This window comes from Typopeltis vanoorti, chromosome 6, assembly GCF_054136105.1.
Source record: "Typopeltis vanoorti isolate ZY-2024b chromosome 6, IOZ_Tvanoo_1.0, whole genome shotgun sequence".
Classification (NCBI taxonomy): Eukaryota; Metazoa; Arthropoda; class Arachnida; order Uropygi; family Thelyphonidae; genus Typopeltis; species Typopeltis vanoorti.
Window position 1 is genome coordinate 51,351,160 of NC_143554.1, and position 22,820 is coordinate 51,373,979.

Genomic DNA, 22,820 nt, shown 5'->3' on the forward strand with positions numbered 1-22,820 from the left:
ATGCATTATGTGCAGTGGCAACAGCGCATTCAGCAACAACCTCCCTCAGCAGTAGGCAATCAGCATGTGTCTTCAGCACTTCCTCTGTTGATTTGGGGTTTGAGAAATAGGTTATTTGTGTATTTATCGTTAAATATTTTGTGCAACATGGCCCCTAAATGCCCAATCAAAGAACCTAGTGAAGAATTACAGAAAAAGAGTCAAGCAATTCTCTTCGTTTCAAGATTGCTTGAAATGAAGTTGCAAGTTATAAAGCAACATGAATCTGGTAAGTCTCTCAATGTGATTGCATATGACTTAGGATGGTCTCATTCTACAGTGACGACCATTTTGAAAAATAAAGATAAAATCATAGAGGCAGTGAAAGGATCTCCTTCCATTAAATTGACGATAGTGACAAAGCAATGACAAGGTCCTATTGGTGATATGGAAAAGCTACTTGCATCATGGATAGAGGACCTGAGCCAAAAGCGCATATCCCTTAGCAAAATAACCAAGACCACTAAGGCACTAAATCTCTTCAACATGTTGAAGGAGGAGGCAGGACCCCGTTACGACTATGAATTCATTTCATCAGAGGATTCGGCCGCTTCTTTGGTTGGTTCATGAGATTCAAGCAGCATTTTGTGCTGCATAATGAAAATGTATGGTGAATCTGCAAGTGCCAATGGGAATGCTATTAAGGAGTTTGTGGAGAAACTGTATAAAATTATTACAGAGGAAAATTATTTGCCTCCTAGTTTTAGAAAAAAATGCCCGAGCAGACATTCATCCACAATTCTGTTAGGGGGGTAATGTAGCTGGATATAAGCAAACCATTTATGATATGGCACAGTGAGAATCCACGAGCCTTCCAAAACATTAGGAAGCATATTCTTCCAGTTCATTATCAGAGCAATAAGTCGTGGATGATTCAAAAATTGTTAGAGGATGCCTTAATAAACTGTTATGTGAGTGAAATGGAAAACTATTGTGTGAATGAAAATGTAGAATTTAAAATTTTATTAATTCTAGATAATGCTCCAGGTCATCCACCTTACATTAGTGATCTTCACCCCAAGATCAAAGGTCATGTTTCTCCCTCACCTTCCCTGATCCATCGGTTGGATCAATGCCTTAAGCACTGCAAGTACTTAAGGCTTATTTACGGAGAACTTTTCAGAAGCCATTTTTGCCAATGAAGAAAATGATCATGCTCCCATGCAATTCTGGAAAGCATTCAATATTTATTATGATATTAAAAATAATGATGTGGCTTGAGACAAAGTGGCCTCTCAATATATGAGTGGCACATGGATAAACACATTACAAAGGTTTGTGCATGATTTTTGGAAGTTTCGAAAAAAAAAAAAAAAAAGAAGAAGAACTTTGTAAATTGAGTGCAGAAAAAGTGAGCCTAGCAAACAACCTGAATATCGAAGTGAATGATGATGATGACATAATTCAACTCATAGAAATTGCCACTGAAGAGTTGACCAATGAAGAATTGGTTGAAATGGAACAATGGGTTGCAGAAGGGAAGAACAAGAAAAGGAAGAGGGTAAAGAGAAAGATGAGGTAGTTAAACAATTCACAGTGAAGGGTCTTGAAGAAATGTTCTCTGCAGTTAGCGATGTTCTCAAATTGGCTGAAGACATGAACCCCAAAGTTGAACATTACTTATTAGTAAAAAGGAAAGTACATCATATGTTTGCTTGCTATAAAGAAATTTATGATGAAAAGAAGAGGAATAAGCAAAGCACATTGGACATTTTCATCAAAAAAACAAAGGTTACACCAGAAGGACAACAGCCTGGTCTTTCCAATAGGGAAGATAATGAATATGTGATTGTGGAAGAAGATTTGGGTGATTATTCTCCTGCTTTATAGTGGCAGAAACACACAGTACAGTTTTATAAGGTTTAAAAATTAAAATGACAGTATGCTTATTATGGTTAAGTCATTAACCCCTATGACTGTTCATTTAATGTATCAACTTATGTCCGACCGACTTATATCCTGCCGGATGGAACAGAACCCCGACATGAGTTGAGGGATGACTGTATACACTTGGTGGAGAAACTTTAAAGGATGTAGAGGAAATTAGAGATCTGGGAGTGGTGGTGGACAAGGAATGAAATTCAGGGGATACACTGCACATGTGAAGACAACACATCAGATGATGGCAATGATGCTGAGGACCCTGACATGCAGAAAGAAAGAGGTTATGATGCCATTGTATAAGGTCTTGATCAGGCTTCATATAGATTATTCTGCACAGATCTGGTCGCTGGGTTTTCATGGTGATAAGGATATGTTGGAAACGGTCCAGAGAAGACTCGCAAAGGTTGTCAGAGGACTTTGTAAAGTGGAGTATGAGGACAGACTGAGAGAACGTAAATTGCAAAATAAAACTGGGCAAATCATCAGGCCATGAACAAATAACACCAGAAATGGTAAAGAATTTAGAAACAAAAGTCATAAAATTTCTTTTACACCTATTCAATGTGGAAAAAGAAAATTATTCCCAAATACTGGGAAGTAGCAATAATAATCCCTATATTTAAGAAAGGAGACAACCGTAAATGTAAAAACCATAGAGGAATTTCGCTTTTAAGCGTTCAGAACACACATAATGCTGGCCTGGTTGACCGAGTGGTCTGCGTATCTGCTCTCCAGCCAAAAGGCTGCGGGTTTGAATCCCGCCATGAGCATGGATGTTTGAGATTGTGAAAATACTAGTGGTGGTGGTCGGCAGTAGATGCCATCGTCATAGATGAAGGTAGTTGCAGTTTGTTGTAGTTGGTGAATTGAGTGGTGAAGACAGAGCTGTAGAGTAGGTACCCTCCCTCGATGAGTCTTTGGACTACCTGGAGGTGTCATGTAATAATCATCATCATCATCAAATTCCTGACATGTACCCTCAAGGGGTGTACAGGATATGATAGTACTACATGAAAAAAATTACATAATTACTAACTTCCTATCTACAATTTTCCTCCAAATCAGTCTATTACTTGTCAAGACTCCAATATTATCATTATCAGATCTTATATTTCTATCGTCTAAGGCACATTGTACTGTATCAATCCATCTATACCTTGGTCATCCTCTGGGTCGTTTTCCTGCCAACCTGGCAGAGAACACTTGTTTTGCTAATTTTTCCTCGCCCATTCTGTTTAAGTGACCATACCACCTGAGATTAGCTCTGCTAACGCATTCCTGGACGCTGACAATGTCAAGTTCTTTCCTAATATCCTCGTTTTTAATATGATATTGCCATTGATGCCATCTGTTCATGCCTCTAATCTTTCTGAGGACTCTCATATCTGCGGTCTCTAGTCTTTGGTCAAGTGTTTTACTTCTGACCCAGCTCTCAGATCCATAAGTTAAAACTGGTTTGAACACTGTCTTGTATACAGTTAATTTAGTGTTCCGACTAATTTCTCTCTTATTCTATATGAATTTATTCAATTGACTTCCTACCATACCAGCTTTGTTGATTCTGTTGTCTATTTCCATATTTAATTTACCATCTTCACTAAAAATCGTGCCTAAGTAGCTGAAATGTTTTACTTGTTCCACAGGTTCCCCGTTCACAACAGAGTTGACATTTTCAACAATTCTACCTATTTTCATTGTCTTTGTCTTTTTAATGCTGACCTTCAATACCATATCTATTACAACAGTTATTCAATTTAGTCAGGGAATCTTGCAAACTTGTAGCGGATTTATTCAGAAGTATAACATCCTCCGTATATGTTAATGTCAGCAAAGAGCTGACATTAACATCTCCAATTCTGATATCATGTTTAATACCACTTTCCTTCATAATGTGATCCATATAGATAATGAATAACAGAGGGGATAATGTACATCCTTGTCTCACACCAGATTTAACATTAAACCATCTTCCTGTACATCCTTCAATTCTAGCTGCCAACTTACAACTCAAATACAGACTAAGTACTGCTTGATATAGTGCCCCACTGACACCATATAACTGTAGCGTATTGAATAGCTTCTCTCTTGCCACCTTGTCATATGCCTTTTCCAGATCAACAAAACTTAAATACAGATCTTTGTTATATTCCCATGCTTTCTTGACTATTTGTCGTAAAGTGAAGATCTGATCCTGACAGCCTCTGTTTGGCCTGAATCCAGCTTGTTCTTCACCAAGCTTTTCTTCCACAATTCTTCTCAACCGTTTCTCAAGTATACTTGCATAGATCTTGCCAGAAACACTCAGCAGGGAAATACCTCTGTAATTCTCACATTCAGTTTTATTTCCCTTTTTATATAGGGGCACTATTAGAGTTCTACTCCAATCATCGGGAATTCGTCCCGCTGTCCAGGCTTTCTGAACTATGCAATGCAGCCACTGTAAGACTTTTTACCACCATACTTCAGCATTTCTGGTCGAATATCATCTACTCCTGCTGCCTTTCCACATTTCAAGCCTTTGATGGCTTTTTCTACTTCAAGTATGGATATGTATTCCTAACTGTATGCCTGTTGAGTGTTTTTTTTTACCACTGTGCTATCACTGCTTGTTGCATTTAGCAATTTTTCGAAGTAATTACTCCATACTTCAAGGTATCTTTTTTTCCTGTTTTCATGTCACCTTTATCATCTCTAACTTCTTTTACAGCACTCTTTCCTCCATTTCTAAGCTTCTTCAACAACCTCCAGAATATCTTACCACTTCTTGATATTTATTTTCTATGTTCTTGCCAAAATCCTTCGCTTTCTTACATTTGTCTCTGTATTCTCTAAGAGCAAAAGCAAAAGTCATGTAATAATAATAATGTCATCTGATAGCCATCTTTCACTCTCTCTCATTCATTCATATGTGTGTGTGTGTGTGTGTGTGTGTGTGTGTGTGTGTAGAGAGAGAGAGAGAGAGAGAGTGAAGAGTCACAATCTCAATCTGCACAGTTCAATAACATAGCAACTCGGTGCAGAGGATGTAAGTAGCATGAGAGCACACAACAAAAGTCTGATTTTTGTTTCTAAAAGTGTAAATGCTGTTTATCCTTGTTATGTAAAAAAAAAGTAATGAATTTTGATCAGACAGACTGTATGTACATGCCTTATCTATGTTAACTGAAGTGATAATATAAAATAAGACACAAAACAGTTTCTGATGTCCTAAATAACTGCAATATTAGAAACAGATGTGTCCTCTATGCTGTTCCATCATTCAATTGTTAATAATAATAATAATGTGCAACAGTTCATCTAAGTATGCCTCCCCTCCCCCCCTTACACACTTGCACTGAAAAATCTCAAAAGAATTCATCATCATTATCAGTCATTGTCGATCCACTGCTGGATGAAGACTTTTCCAAGATTATTTCAAAACTGTATGTCCATGCTTCTCCTTTTCCATGTAACTCCTGCATATCTGATGATATCATCAATCCACCGTGATTTAGGTTGGCATCATGGTCGTTTTTCCTCTTGTGGAATCCAATCCAGTACTTCTTTTGTCCATTGTTGATCTTGTCTTCAAGCAATATGCCCAGCACATTGCAACTTCAGATGTTTCACTCTTCCTATGATGTCAGAGACTTTGGTTTGATTTCTTATCCATATATTCCTTTTGTGATCCAATCTTGTGATACCAAGCATACTTCTTTCCACACTAAATGCCAGCGTGGTTGACCGAGTGGTTAGTGTATCTACTCTCCACCAAAAAGGCTGCGGGTTCGAATACCGCCGTGGGCATGGATGTCTGCATAAGTATTAGTGGTGGTAGTCGGTGGTAGATGGAGTTGGTGTTACATGATGAAGGTTGGTGGAGTAGTGAGACAAGGAGTTGTAGAGTAGATGCCCTCCCTCAATATGCCCAGCACATTGCAACTTCAGATGTTTCACTCTTCCTATGATGTCAGAGACTTTGGTTTGATTTCTTATCCATATATTCCTTTTGTGATCCAATCTTGTGATACCAAGCATACTTCTTTCCACACTAAATGCCAGCGTGGTTGATCGAGTGGTTAGTGTATCTGCTCTCCACCAAAAAGGCTGCGGGTTCGAATACCGCCGTGGGCATGGATGTCTGTGTAAGTATTAGTGGTGATAGTCGGTGGTAGATGGAGTTGGTGTTACATGATGAAGGTTGGTGGAGTAGTGAGACAAGGAGTTGTAGAGTAGATGCCCTCCCTAAATGAGTCTTTGGACTCCCTGGAGATGTGATGTAATAATAATAATAATAATAAATTATGTTGTTCTTAATTTTTGAATTTCCTTTGCATTCAGTGTCCATGTTTCACAGCCATATGTTAGTTGGAAGAATACACTTGTTAAAAACTTTTCTCTTCAGGCATAATGGTAGTTGGCTTTTGAATATTGAATGTAATTTTCCAAATGCTTTCCACCCCAGCATTGTGCACCTTTTGATTTCATCCATGATATTTTGTTCCATTCATATCTGTTGTCCTAAGTATATGTGATGATCTACTTGTTTAATTTCCTCATTACTGATTTTTATTATTTCTGGTTGGACATAGGTAGTGAACATAACTTGGGTCTTCTTTAGGTTTATCTTTAAGCCAGCTGTTTTGCTAATAATTTGGAGTTCATGGATACGAGTCAGTAATTCATGTGCAATTGAAGTAAAGATAACTATGTCATGTGCGAAGTGTAAATGGCTTAAATATCTTCCATTTATCTTCAGACATTTCCCTTCCCAGTCAAAAGAATTATTATACTATATTTTCTTCTGTTATAGCCATTTGAGCAGGTAAATGTGTGTGTGTGTGGGGGGGGGGATCTGATGGAGAGCTGAATAATCAATGACATTAAAACACAAAAAGAAACAAAATAAGAAATTACTAATATGAAACATCAGCAAGGATGTGATTAATCAGAAGTGAAGAACTAGAAATATAAACACAATGGGAAAACGTGACAAACTAGAAATATAAATATAAACAATGAACTTATGGTTATCACTTACTTGTCCACCTTTTCCATCACAGTATTCAGGAATATCACATTCAGTAACAGCAGATCGACAAAGGTGGCCTGCAGGACGTAGCTATGGGAGAAAATCTGATGTAATATTCACATGAATATAACACAGACTACAAAAACATGTGTCTAATACAATATAAATGTGGAAGGTGGGAAATGAGAACCTATTCTTTTTTGTGAAATGCTTGAACTACTAACTAGTAGTTCAAGCATTGTTATGTCGATTAATAGTATATATCAATCGACTCAGATCTAGGAAGCTACTTTGGAATCGCTTTCAAAAAATTAAAAAAAAAAAAGAAATTAAGACTAAGAAAAGAAAAAAATTATCTAATTTTAGTATTCTTTAACCTGCTTCATAAGCTCTGTTGGAGAAGGTAGACAACATTTTTACAGAACATAGAGGAAAATTTTGAAGCCAATTAAAACCCACATGATAAATTTTAGTAAATATATTATGAACAGATTTTAAGAAATAAAACAACATGGAACTCCGAGTTTTTAGTAAAGTTGAAAATTAATAAGAGTATAAAAATGATGAATAATTAAACATGCTATACTCACATAACTATTTTATTTAAGTGAATAGTAAATCAACATGTTTCACTGTCTTTATGTATGGCTGACAGCATCTCCATAAAACATAAGACAGCATCTCCATCCCTGGAAACTGTATAAGAGGGTGTGAGTAGGGGGAGTGAAAGGCAGGTTTTTTTCATGCTGAGTTGTGAATGATTGGAATGCCTTGCCTGAGAGTGTAGTGTCTGCAAGGAGTTTGAGTGTGTTTAAGACACGGTGTGATGAGCTGTGTGTGATAAAAAGACCTCCCAGATGAGATTATTACCTGAAGACCTCCCATGAGGTCTTGGGGTAATAATAATAGTAATAATAATAAATATTTAATAATATTTATTATTATTAATAATTCAAATTTTTTGTTAAATTCTTTGTGTGTGTGTTATATTTTTCCTGAGATGCTATCAGCCAAAAAAAAAAAGAAAGAAAAAAGATAGCGAAACAAGTCAATTTAACATCAGTTAAATAAAATACTTCTAAACATTTAATCTTTTTGATTATTCATAATTGACAGAAAGGTATTGTAATTAATTAAAAGAAAAAGAAAAGAATATAAAACTGTCAGACTTGACAACTGTACATGAAAAAACCAAATCCAAGAGAACCAAATGTTAATATAAGGTAATAAAATCTCCAAAGGAAGCCTAGCCATAAGTCTATAATTAATTTTCACTTTACTTAGAATCTGAAATTATTTCTTAAAGTCTATACTCTGTTTTCTGTTGATTCAAAATATTTTCATTAACTGCTTTCAGTTCGTAGTAAGAGTTCAATAAATCAGCAGGTACTGTTGGAGTAGTAATTAGTTACAAAACTATAAAAATAAAACAACATAAATTAGACTGGACAAGAAACTGTATTCTTGTTTTAATCCTTTACTCAAGCATACATAATCTGCACGTGAAGATTCTTCACAACTAGGCTACTATACATAGGCTGTCTTCACATCAAATTCTTCAGTATCAGAAGTCAACACCATCTATATACAGGTAGCTTAGTTTACCCAAGCATATGCACAAACTATATTTGCATATGCTTGGGTAAACAAGAATATGATTTCTTGCTAGTTGAATTTACTTTGTAACCAAGCAGGAAAAACTTTTACAACCCAGCAAAATGTATCAAAATAAATATGGAAATACCATTTCTTTAAGATTCATACATATTAAAATGTATTACAGTTGATTTGCAATGTTTTAATTGGTGGTAAATTTTGCCTCAAGACTTAATTCACCACAACAGAAGTAAGAAGGAATACCAAAGTTAGGTCAGCCCCCCCCCCCCCACACACACACAAATGGCACCATATTGTGTATAAGTAAAGGAATGATTGTAGAAATTTACTACATGATACATTTCATAATGTAATTCTTGTAGAGTGGAGAGTGACAAAGGGTAAGAAGTGTGTTTTGCATGAAATGCATTGCCTAAGAGGGTGGTGAACATGCAAATGTGGATGATTTGAAGAAACGGTATGACAGATTATGAGTTCACTAGTTAACTTTCTGCGATGAAGCTTGTGATTCCATGGGGTCAAGAAAATACTACTACTAATAATAATAATTCAACAAATGAATCTATAGTCATTTCTTTGCAAGTGTAACATAGATATAATTTTATACTGCCTAATTTTACTATCAAAATGATTGAAATAAAATGCAAATTTAAATTGTATTCCTAAATATTATATATCATTAAATTCCACAAAGCCAAGAAGAATAACAATATTGGAATTACAAATAAATAAATAACAGTCTTCAATAAATTGTTTTGAACCCAGAATTGTTTAAGAGTTCTTAATCAGACAGACAGACATTCTGAAATGCTGTATTGTTATAATCATATATTACAGTATTATATGATAAATATTCATGGTATTTTCGGATCTGGCTATACAAAAGGAAGCAGGAATGAGTTATTCAGAATAAATAAAGTCCATTCATTTCATGCAAGTTCTTAAAATTTCATTTTCCCCATCTTTTGCCTTGGCTATTTAAATTATAACAAGGAAATAACTGGAGACAATCATAAAAATGTGAATTTGTAAAACAGTCTTCTTGTATAGTGTTACATTCATTGTACAACAATTTACCATAAAACAATTTTTGGATTTTGTCCTGTAGACAAATAATTTTATTTTGCTAATTATGACTCTAAAAGTTACCCATATGAAACTAAAATCAAGGCAATGGACAAATTCTAGTAGAAATTCTATATCGCAAATTCATTACAGACAGAGTAGAATCATCTTGCCAAGAAAGACAGTGAATGAACCCAAAACTGAACTGAGTGGATTCATTGCTTCATATAATTTTTAAACATTTTGCCAGTTCCCTGCTGAATGATCAGAATGAAAACTAAAATTGAGATAGCTCAACAAATCTTGTATTGATTTGAAATACCACATTTAGAGAAAACCAGTTCAGCAGAGCTGTGAATTATCAGCAAAACAAAATGGAACAAATCATTATCATCCAACCTACATGCATTCAGAGACTCATCATGGGAGGTGAACACTATTGCACACAATGCTCATCCAACCGTGCCTTAAACTGATTCAATGTGTATAAATCCACAACACACTCAGCAATGCATTCCGCTCACCAACCACTCTCCATGGAAAGAACCTTCTCCTCACTCCTCTGCTCACATCCTCTTTATATAGTTTCCAATGATGGCCTCCTGTTTACCCCACCTCTCTCATTCTCTGAAAAATCTCTTCCATGTCAACCTGATAACAACCCCCTGACTAGTTTATATGTCTCAACCATTTCCATTCCCTCTTCCTCCTAGTCACGAGGCTTTGCAATTTACATTCTCTCAATCTGTCCTTGTACTCCACATTCCAAAGACCACTGACCACCTTTGTGAATCTTATATGGACCCTTTCCAACATATCCTCGTGACCATGAAAACCCAGCAACCAAATCTGTGAACAATAATCCATATGAGGCCTGATCAAGGCCTTATACAATGGCATCATAACCTTTCTGTTTTTGCATGTCAGGGTCTTCCATATCATTACCATTATCGAATGTGACGTCTCTACAACTTGTGCAATGTGACCTGCGAATTTCAGGTCCTTGTCCACCACCACCACTCCTCTCATCCTTTATTTCCTTTAAAGTTTTCCCACCATGTGTATAGTTTGTATCCCATTGCTGCTTACCAAATTTCAAAACCTTACACTTTGCAACACTGAACTGATAATTCCACTTACCTGCCCATTCATTCAATCTATTCAAGTCCTCTTGCAAGGTCATAACATCTGTTTGATCCTACATAAGCAGGAAAAGTTTCAATTAGCATGCTATGTCCTGTCTGTGATTTGAAATATGTTCTTACTCTATTGTTGTTCATCCATATACGGGCTATTGTGGTTTATCCACATATAAACATCTCTTCAAAGAAGCACATGAAGTTCTCCAAAATCAGCCCAACTTAAACAAAATACTGCACAGCCAATTTTGTCTTGTGAGAGATAAATACATATAAATGAAGTAGCCCCCCCCCCTCCACATACACATTAGGTTAAGTTTTCACTGGCTGTTCAGTGAAAACTTAACACACAATTCAGAAAGTATAAAATGTAGCATAATAGAAGTGCACATCAGCAGTATGGAAAACTTTGGCATGAAGATTGAATTCTGCCCTGGATTTTTCCCAGTGGATGCATTTCAAAAATTGCTTCATATATGAACCAAAAAATGAAAGATTTGTGGACTGTTAGAGTGAACAAAAAGAAGGAAAGCATTAAAGTATGTGAACTTTTTATAGGTTAGAGCATTTAGAAGTGGGAGCCTAGGGTTGAGACCATAGTAGACGAGCTTAGGCAAGAGTTGGTGAAAATGAAATGAAGCATCTGGAAGATGACATTAAACACCTAAAGAAGAGATTGGCTGATGTGAAATAGAAAGACAAGGAAGAAGTTAGTATTATGAAAAAAAAATCAAAGGATTAGCATATATCACTGTATGGAAACTTGATCAATAGAGGTGGGATGACTAATGAAATAAACAAAACATGCTTTCCTAATGGAACAATGAAACAAATAGCTGATGTTCTGCAGAGAAGGAAAGAGTGGGCATTAGAAGTAATAGTAGTTGTGGGCACAAATGATTCAGTGAAAAAAGGAATGTTGAAAGAGACTTGTGAAAGTTGGTGAGGGAAATAAAGGATAATAACAGGGTTGTTGTTGTTGGAAAGTTGTTAGTGTGTTGACCAGATATGACAATAGTGAGTTGAGGAGGAGCACAGAGATCATGAATACCAAGACAGCTGAGTTGTATGAGGTAAAGGGGGGATCACAGTTTGTGAATCTGTGGAGTGCATTTGAAGGTAAGTTGGAATGGTTTAAAGTTGACAGATTGCATTTGAATAGGTTTAGTGTTGGGTATTCAGAAAGGCTATTGTTTGCTGAGAGGGCATAAAATCAAGAAGATAATGTAGCTAACAATCACAGGGTACTTGTGAAGCAGGATAGCACAGCTAAATGGGTTGTATGACAGGAGGAAGATGGATACAAGATTGAAAACATGGCTGTGGCAGCACAAGGTAATGGAATGTATAAAGGTGAGGATGAAAACAAGTATGACTGACAATCAGAGTCAGAATGAGGGGGGAAACAGGAGTGGTCAGACTGAAGAGTCAGAGGTGTGGCATAGCAGCTAGAGTAGAGAATGTTGGTGCTGGCAGAATGGCCTCAAAGACAAGGATTGTTATGTTTGTATACAAATGTAACAATATTCGAAATAAGAGAGCTGTTTTTCTTGCACTATTTGAGTCAATATGCCCAAAGCTAATTGGCATAAGTAAAACTTTGTTGTTTGAAGATGATGTGATGTCAGGAATAGAAATGGAAGAATATACAATTTTCAGAAGAATAGGAAGGTAAAAAGAAGAGGTGAGTGCTGTTAATGATTACACAGGAACTGTGTCCACAAAGTGTGGAAGTTGATAGTACATGTGTAGATTTTGAATCTGTCTGGTGTGCGGTTGAAGTTAACAGGCTAGTATATCTGATAGGTTGCTGCTATAGGCCAGGGAATGTAGAGAATACTGATTGTGAAATGTTTACGCAAATTGGATGGCTATGTAAAAAGAAGGTGACCCTGATGGTAGACTTTAATTACAGGAATACAGAATTGAAAGAGGCGTAGTGTATGGGAACAAGGAGAGTGAATTTATTGAATTTCTGAGGGATAAATATCTTAACACGTTCATTGCCAAGCTGAAAATTGGAATTTCGTGTGGTGGCCAATTTTTTTTTTACTTGATAGCGACGTCCACGCGATAACGCGTGATCGGCCACTTGGTGAGAACTCGCATCATGCGATATCGCGTGAGTGGCAATGAACGTATTAAGCAGCATGTGACTGAAGCAACTAGCGGCTTTAGTGCTTTGGATTGCTGCCATTTGAGAGTGATCATGAAGTACTTGTTTGGGAAGTGGTATAACAAGAAAAGATTAGTGCCAAAAACAGATATATGTAGAATTACAAGGAGGATAATTATTGGAATCTGTAATTAACTAGCATCAATACACTGGGTAGATGAGCTGTGCTGAAAAGATGTTTTGTATGAACACTCAAAAGGCAGTATCTGACACAAGCAATGTATAACTGCATACCGAGGTTAAGCAAATAAATAGAGTAGCAGAGAAATGGATAAACAGTGAAATCAAGTAAGCTGTGTTGGAAAAGAAAATGCTATAGAGCAGGTGCAAGATAGCTGGTGGTGATCAGTTCCACGAAGAGCATGGAAGTCAGGCTTAGAAGAGGATGAGCATGGTAAAGAAAGAAAAGGTGCAGTATGAAAGGAGATTGGCTGATCAGGCCAAGGTTAATTCAAGAAAATTCTTCCATTATATGGCAAGCAAGAGGAAGAATAATTGTGGCAGTTTGACATTAGTGCATAGTCATGGCAGCAGAGTGATTGTAGCATTGGATATAATGAAATTATTGAATGAAAATTTCATAAGTATATATCATACTGGTGTAAATGACGTGATACAATATATAGAAGGGAGGTAGTATTATGAGAATTTGGAATGAACGAATCTGAAGAGTATCCGGTGTTGATTGGATTAGACGTATGGATGTTTGCGATTGTCTGTGGTGGTGGGCAGTAGATGGCATTGGTGTAGTTGCAGTTGGTAGATTGAGTGATGGAGACAGAGTTGTAGAGTAGGTGCCCTCCCTTGATGAGTCCTTGGACTCCCTGGAGGTATCACCTAATAATAATAATAAAAATAATAATAATAATATTCTTGGACTTTACAAATACATTTGATAGATTACCACTTAATTCAGAGTAAGGATGTTAGCAATGCATGAGAGATAGTTAAGGGTAATCCAGAGGAAGGTTATTAAACTGTGTACCAAAGGTAAGTAGAGTTAATCAGGTAGGCGTTATATATCATTAAGCAAGAGCTGTGAAGAAGAAATTGCTGCAGAGAGTATATAAGGAGAAAGGTGACTAACAAACTCACGAACAGTACAAGGTTCAGAAAAGAAAGGTGACCAGCATGGCAAGGAAAGCAAAATCAGATTATGAGAAGAATAAAGCCACAAAGGAAATCCCAAAGAATTCTTTCATTACTGAGTGATGATTGTCACGAGGTGACAGAAGCAGATAAAATAGTGGAGTTACTAAATGAGCACTTTGCAATAATATATCATCCTAGTGAGGTTACTGCTTTAAAATATGTGACAGACACTAATGCAGAAACAGAGGTAGATGAATTGGAGGTTCTTAGGATATATTGTAGAATCTCAATGTAAATGCATCTGTATAATTAGATGGGATATCAGCTCAGGTTTTGCAAGAATCTGAAAGAGAACTGGCAATACCTCTGACTAGTCTGCTTAATTTAAGTCTCGGCTCTGGTAGAATTCCAATGAAGTGGAAACAGGGCAAAATAATTCCCTTGCATAAGGGAGGCTCTAAGACTGCAGTAGCAAATTACAGACCAATCAGTATCTGAGGCATAGTGGTAAAAGCACTGGAAGAGAATTCAAGAATGGTGGATAAAAATATGATACTGTATGAAGGTCAACATTGGTTTGTGAAGAGTCTGTGATACCTTAGTATACTGTCTTTTTATAACAGGGTAACAGCTGAGTTGGATAAAGAAAATGGCTACATGTTGATTTTGCAAAGGCATTTGAGTACCATAATAGTGTACCACATGGAACTCAGTTATGCAAATTAGAACAAATGGGGATGGATATGAGACTGGTTAAGTGGATAAGAAAGTGACTGCTGGAGAGATATCAAAAAGTGGTGTATATATATATATATATATATATATATATATTTTTTTTTTTTTTTTTTTTTTTTTCAGAACTCATTTTTACTCGGTTGGAATATTATCTAAAAGCTTTAATGACTGATACCAAGAGATAAAAAGATGACATGATATAATTGAAAAGATACTAGTTTACTAGTTTCGTTGAATTGATCAACATCTTCAGGTATCACAATCAAAGAAGTATATAAAGAATTACAGAGACTTAAAATTGTAATAACAGAACAAGTTCAAAAAGACAGTAGCATGTTTGAAAACAAAATGTGAGCTTGAGTTCCAAACAAACGTATACTACGCGCTGTCGCGAGTGCGCCAGTACTGAACAGAGGCAACGTGTGCATCAGAGAGATTAAAACTCAGACTGTTGTTGATATGAGAGGAATCTAGAGAAATTTCCCTAGATTCGACAATCTTTCTCTCGGGTTCATCATAGCACACATGGATGTTAGAAGTTTGAGTCCAGTTCACAATGTGTTGGCGGCCCTTGTCTGAGTTAGTTGAAAAGTGGACTCAAACTTCTAACATCCATGTGTGCTATGATGAACTCGAGAGAAAGATTGTCGAATCTAGGGAAATTACTCTAGATTCCTCTCATATCAACAACAGCCTGAGTTTTAATCTCTCTGATGCACACGTTGCCTCTGTTCAGTACTGGTGCACTCGCGTCAGCGCATAGTATACATTTGTTTGGAACTCAAGCTCACATTTTGTTTTCAAACACGCTACTGTCTTTTTGTACTTGTTCTGTTATTACAATTTTAAGTCTCTGTAATTCTTTATATACTTCTTTGATTGTGATACCTGAAGATGTTGATCAATTCAACGAAACTAGTAGTATCTTTTCAAATATATCATGTCATCTTTTTATCTCTCGGTATCAGTCATTAAAGCTTTTTCATATATATATATATATATATATATATATATATATATATATATATATATATATACATAATATATATATACATAATATATATAAAAGGAAATTAAATGACTCTATACCGAGAATGACAAGTTTAATGTTAAGATACAACTAGTCTCATTGAACATATCAACTTCTTCAGGTATCACTGGCAAAGAATTAAATAAAAAATAACAGAGACATGATAAAATACATTAACAGATCTAGAAATAAAACACACAAGTACATTTACATTTAAAAGAGAGGAATGTGTGCTTGAGTTCCAACTGACGTAGACTACGTGCGAGAGCTGGTGTGAGTGCGCCAGTATTGGATAGTGGCAACGTGTGCATCAGACATATTATAGCTAAGGCTATTGTTAACATGAGATGAATCAAGCGATATTTCTCTAGATTCAATTATTTTTCTTTCAAGTTCATCATAGCACACATGGATATTAGAAGTTAGTGGCCAGTCCACGAGGTGTTGGCAGCCTTCATCCGAGTTGATAGAGAAGAGAACGTGGCTAGAGAGCGTGTTGGCTCTGGTTCTGTTGTAGGAAATGTCTCTTTTATGTTCTTCTATGCATAAAAAGGATGGATTTAGCTGTCTGGCCGTAGTATGGTCTGCCACAATCACACAGAATCTTGTAGACTCCTGGATACTGAGTAGGGAGATGTTTCATATAACGTGGCTAGAGATGGCTCTCTCTAGCCATGTTCTCTTCTCTATCAACTCGGATGAAGGTCGCTAACACCTCGTAGACTGGCCACTAACTTCTAATATCCATGTGTGCTATGATGAACTTGAATGAAAAATAATTGAATCTAGAGAAATATCGCTCGATTCATCTCATATTAACAATAGCCTTAGCTATAATATCTCTGATGCACACGTTGCCACTATCCAATACTGGCGCACTCACGCCAGCTCTTGCATGTAGTCTACGTCAGTTGGAACTCAAGCACGCATTCCTCTCTTTTAAATGTAAATGTACTTGTGTGTTTTATTTCTAGATCTGTTAATGTATTTTATCATATCTCTGTTATTTTTTATTTAATTCTTTGCTAGTGATACCTGAAGAAGTTGATATATTCAACGAAACTAGTTGTATCTTAACATTAAACTTGTCATTCTCGGTATAGAGTGATTTAATTTTCTTTTTTATATACAGTTCTATCGAGTAAATAATGAACATTAATATATATATATATATGTGTGGAAGGGCAGAATCAATGTGAAAATAGGAGACTAGTGGTGTACTGCAAAGTTCAGTGTTGGGACCACTGCTGTTCAATTTGTACATAAATTATATCAGAAATAACCTGAAAGGAAATATTCAGTTGTTTGCTGATGATGCAAAATTAGATAAGATAATAGTTAATCAAGGTGATGTGGAGAGCTTGCACAACAATTGAAATAGGCTGTCGGTATGGGCAAAAAATAATGGGTGCCAGTTTAATGTCAAGAAATATAAAGCTATGCATTTTGGGATAAATAGATTACATGCAGTATACCAAATTGATGGCACTCTACTCCAGGAAATAGATGAAGCTAGAGATTTATGGGTCATGGTAGACAGAGAGTTAAAGTTTAGAGGACATATTGCTAAAATTGCTAAGGTAGCCAAGAAGATTATGTGGCTATTGAAGAACACATTAAAAAGTAGAGATAAGGAAGATGTTATTCCTCTTTATAAGGCCTTGATACCTCCACATCCAGATTGCTGTGCTCAAGTCTGGTTTCTTGGAGATGATTCAGAGGCGAAGGACCAAGATGGTGAGTGGTCTGTGGAATGTTCCATATGAAGAGAGCTTGAGGATGTATGGATTGCAGAAGTTAGTTGATAAGAGAAAAAGAGGGGATATGATAGAAACATTTAAGTTGCTTAAAGGGTTTTATAGGATTGATGCAGGAGAAATGTTTCAGCACTTGGCTGGGGGGGGAGGGGTAAACCCTTGAAATTGAATAAAAGTGTGGATAGTAGGGATATTATTATTATTATTATTATTATTATTATTACGGGTATCTCCATGGAGTCAGTAGACTCATGAGGACTAGATTTTTATTGGAGAGTTGTGAATGAGTGGAATGGGCTGCCAGAGCCAATTGTGAGTGCTTTATCTATTCATTTGTTCAAGGAGAGGCATGATAAATTGTGTGAATAGTTCAAGTCTCCTGCAACAAGATTTCCGACTCCATGGAAGTGCTCATACAATAACGATAATAATGATGACACTGCGTTCGTAGCACAACTAAAAGAATGATGGTACATTGTACGCTCAGGTTGGAAAATGCCAGAGTTTGATTCTCATCGTCGTGATGGGCAGAATCTTTATTATGGAATTTCTCCTCGAAACTCAGGTTTTTCATTTCGCATACAGGTAAATCGACCATCAAAACACAAGCAATTCATAGACAAAAATTTTGTTGGTGGTGTTGATGGGCAGTAGATGGCACTGATGGTAGTTGCATGCAGTTCGTGAATTAAGTAGCAGGGGAGATGGTCAGATGTGTGTAGTGTGGAGTGGAGGAATGTCCTCCTGTGATGAGTCCTTGGACTACTTGGAGGTGTCACATAATAATGATGATAAGTTGATGTACAAACTGCAGAGAATGGGAATGGATATTATATTGTTTAGATGGACTAGTGATTGGCTCTGAACAATACCAGCAAGTTGTGTATAATGATTCAGTATCTGAAAAAAGGAGGTGAATCAGTGGCATGCCACAGGGTTCTTTTCTTGGGCCCTTGCTGTTTAACTTGTTTGTAAATTATATATCATGTGGACTGACTGGGAATCTTCAGTTGGTTGCTGATGATGCAATGTTGGGGAGAATTTTAAGTGGTCCTGCTGATGTTAATTCCCTTAAGGACGATTGGAATAGAATTTTGACTTGGAGAAGGGAAGCACTGTAGTTTTAATATTAATAAGTGCAAGGTGTTGTATTTTGCAGTATAGAAATATCAGGCTTTGTACTATACTGACAGTACTGTACTACAGGAAGTGGATGAGATTCAAGATTTGGGAGTGATAGTTTAAGCAGACTGAAGTTTAGAGGGGCATATTGTAAGTGTTGCAAGGACTGCACATTATAGTGCTGCTATGATAAGAAGTACTCTAACATGTAGGGATAAGAAAATTGTTGTGTAACTGTATGAATTACTGGTCAGATGAAATTTTGACTATTGTGCTCAGTTTGGTTGTCTAGTTTTCAGTGTGATGTGATCACACTGGAGAAGTTCCAGAGATGACTGACTAAGACAATATCAGAGCTCTGGAATGCTGGATATGGAGAGGATTTGAAGAAAGGATTGCAGAATTTGGTGGATAAGAGGAAAAGAGGTGATATGATAAGAATGTTTAAGTGAGTGTGGGTATTTTATCAGATTAATCTAGAGGTCCATTCATCGTTGTAGATTTAGGGACACAAAAACACACGTGCTGAACAGATTATTTTATTAATTAGTAATAAAATAAAACTTGACGTTTCGACCCCTGTATCGAGGGCATCATCGGAAGGATACAAGTGTATAAGGAATCAAGCTACATGCTCTAGCCCTGTATACTGGTAAACTAAATCTACATAGTTAATTAATCCTTTTCTCTAGCCTGACCTCTAGTGATTAAAAAAAAAATAAATAAATAATAATAAAAATAAATAAAAGAAAATAAAAAAAAAAATAAATAAATAAATAAATACAACTACAATAAACTGCTGAAGTCCTCATGTATTAATATTCTTCTGGAATTGTCCAGATCTGATTTTTATAATATGATTTCTTTCTGTTGAATGTTACAAACACTTCACCAGGTTGTCTTCTTGTAGTGGGATTTTTCTATGGCTAGTTTAGGTTGTTATACAGGTTGTAGATGGGTCCTCCACATTCTTGAAATGGTTAGGCCATCATTTTTGTTGAGATTTGGATTGTGTTTGAGCATTTCACATGACTCTTTAAATTTTCTCTCAAACCAGGTTTTGGTGTGGTGTAGGAACTTGGTATTTTTCCAATCAATTCTGTGGTATGTTTGGAGTGCGTGGTCAGAAAGGCCGGTTTTCCCAAAATGGAGGTATTAATTTGTAGTTTGTGTTCGTCTTGTCTGATTGGGATAGTTCGCCCTGTTTCCCCTATGTATGGTATGTTACATGTGCATTGTATTTTGTATACCCCTGGGTGGGCTAGGTGTGGAAGAGGATCTTTAGAAGAACTGAGTAGGTGTCTTAACTTGTTTGGGGGTTTAAAGGTGGTTTTAATGTTATATTTGCATAGTGTTCTGTCTATTTTTTCAGAAATGCCTCTAACATAAGGAATGACAATAGCATTCTTGAAATCTTTTTTGTTATTAGTGGTATCTCTGTGGAGGATCTTGTGAATGATTTTTATACTGTATCCATTTTTTTAAAAAGGTATGTTTGATGATCTCATATTCATGTTTAAGAGCTTGTTCATTTGAACAAATAGTTTGAGCTCTGTGTTTAAGGGTGGTTATGACACCTAGTTTTTGTGTTGGGTGGTGGTAAGAATTTTTGTGTATGTATTGGCCTGTGTGTGTAGGTTTGCAGTAGACTGAGAAGGAGATACAGCCAGAAGGAAGACGTGTGACAAGTGTGTCTAGGAAAGGAAGAGAGTTGTTTTTTTTTCATTTCAATGGTGAATTAGATACGTTTGTGTTGTTTGTTTAGGTGGCTAAGGAATGCATTTAGAGCTTCGTGGCCGTGGGGCCAAATGGCGAAAATATCGTCGACATATCTGAGCCAAATTTTGGGCTTTAGACATGCTGTCTCTAGAGCACGTTGCTCAAAGTCTTCCATATAAAAGTTAGCTATTGGGGGGGGGGAGTGGTGAGCCCATGGCTGTACCCTCTTTTTAAGGTAAAAATTGTTTTGCCACACGAAATATCCGGAGCAGAGTACGTCGGCAAAGAGGGCCATGATGTCTTGTGGAAATATGTTCTGTAGGAGCAAGACAGTGTCATTGATTGGGACATTGGTGAAAAGGGAAGTTATGTCAAAGCTGACTAATAAATCTTGGTCGTTGAGTGTAATGTTTTTAATTTTATTAATGAAATGTTGAGTATTTTTTATGTAAGAAGGGGACTGACCTACCAATTCCTTGAGTGTGGCCGCTAATTTTTTGGCTAAGTGATAATTTGGGCTGTCAATTCCTTCAATCAACAATCAGACGTAGTGGCGTGTCTGGTTTGTGTATTTTTGGCAGGCCATAAATTCTGGGCGCATGGGAATAATGAGGTATTAATTTTTTTGTTTGTTTGTTCGGGCCATGTAGATGGATTTGATTAATTCAGTTGTTCTCTTTTTGTTACGTTTTGTGGGGTTGTAGTTTACCATTTGGTAGGGGTTGTGGTCCGATACCAAATGGTTAATTTTTTCAAAGTACGTTGTACGGTCTAAAAGGACAATGGCATTGCCTTTATCTGCTTTCGTGATTATAATGTCTTGTTTATTTTTTAAGGATTTAATGGCTAGATTTTTGGTTTTGTTTAAGTTGGTGCTTAGTTTTTTGTTTGAATTTAGTATACACGATGTTTCCATTCGTATTTTATCAGCCATAATGGTGGGGAGGGATCTTAAACCTCTCTCGATATGATAAACTATATCAAGTTTGTTTACTGACCTTGGAGCAATGGCGTAGTTCAAATCTTTCTTTAGCAGTGAGAGTTCACCCTGGTTGAGATTGTGGTTTGATTGGTTGATAACCAGGGTGTGGTCCGATGGTGGTTGGTTGCTCCTAACTTCGTTTGTGGGCGATTGGCTGCTCCTTATGATGTCGGTTTGTGATTGGCTGTTCCTTTCGTTATGGCGTCCTGATGGTCTTGTACTTTTCTGTTGTTGTAGGGCTTGAAATTTCATTATTAATTTTTCTTTGTTTTTCAGTAATGAGTGCTTGGCTGAGTCGTCTGTGATCCTGTCTAGAATCTCCCAAATTTCTGGAATAACGCAGTCAGATAGCTCTAATTTACGTTGTAGCACTTTGGCTTGGGTGGATGCTAGCTTTTTACGTGCCTCGTGGATTTGTTCTCGTAACAAGGCTTTTTCCAACCAGGCGTAAATACGGAGCGCTTTGGCTGATTTAAACTTCGTTAGTTTAATGCAGTTGGTATTACGTTGCTGTCTCTACATTGCTTCAAAAAAGCTAGTCGATTCGTTAACAAGGAAACACGTATCTTTAGCTTACCTTAGAGGCTGCACTGCTTGTGGGTCACATCTCCATGGATTATGAAGCCACAAATAACCACATAACCTTAAAAGAAAGAATTAATCTAGAGGTGTTTATAAAAAGGAGAAGATTGAGACAATGTAAGTTGCAAAGCCTCGCGAATAGGAGGAAGGGGGGATATGATTGAGACTTATAAACTAGTTGGTGGTTGTTATTAGGTTGACATGGAAGAGATTTTTCATAGAATGGGAGAGGAGGAAAAGGAGGGGAGGCAAAACAAGAGGATATCGCTAGAAACTGTATAGAGAGGGTGTGAGCAAGGAGTGAGGAGCAGGCTCTTTGCATGGAGAGTAGTTGGTGAGTGGAATGCATTGCTGAGTGTGTTGTGAATGTAGACACATTGAATCAGTTTAAAGCAAGGTGGGATGAGCATTGTGTGCAACAGTGTGTACCTCTCACGATGAGTCTCTGACTCCATAGAGGTCAGATGTTAATAATAATAATAGGGGGGGGGGAAAAACTAGGCAGCATCATCCCTGGAAGTGTGGTGAAGAGGTGTGTGAGGAGTAGATTTTTTACGTGGAGAACTGTCAGTGAATGGAGCACATTACCAGAATATATTGTTAGTGTAGGTAGTATTAAGGATTTGAATATCAGTATGATAAATATGTTGTCAGTTGAATGAACCTCCCATGATGAGTCTGTCAACTCCATAGAGAGGGTAATAATATCATCATCATCATCAAATTCCTGACATGTACCCTCAAGGGGTGTACAGGATGAGATAGTACTACATGAAAAAAATTATATCATTATTAATTTCCCATCTACAATTTTCCTCCAAATCAGTCTGTTACTTGTCAAGACTCCAACATTATCAGATCTTATATTTC

The 22,820-nt window shown here is 36.7% G+C and overlaps 1 protein-coding gene across 1 annotated transcript in view; it reads right to left on the minus strand.

Annotated features, from left to right (window-relative positions):
* Nucleotides 1-22,820, minus strand: part of LOC150105449 (disintegrin and metalloproteinase domain-containing protein 11-like) — a 602,139-nt gene that overhangs the window by 271,182 nt on the left and 308,137 nt on the right. Inside the window, exon 18 of the mRNA XM_090393967.1 lies at nt 6,944-7,024. Within this exon, the coding sequence (XP_090250093.1) occupies nt 6,944-7,024 (81 nt within the window). The remainder of the gene's footprint in view (nt 1-6,943; nt 7,025-22,820) is intronic.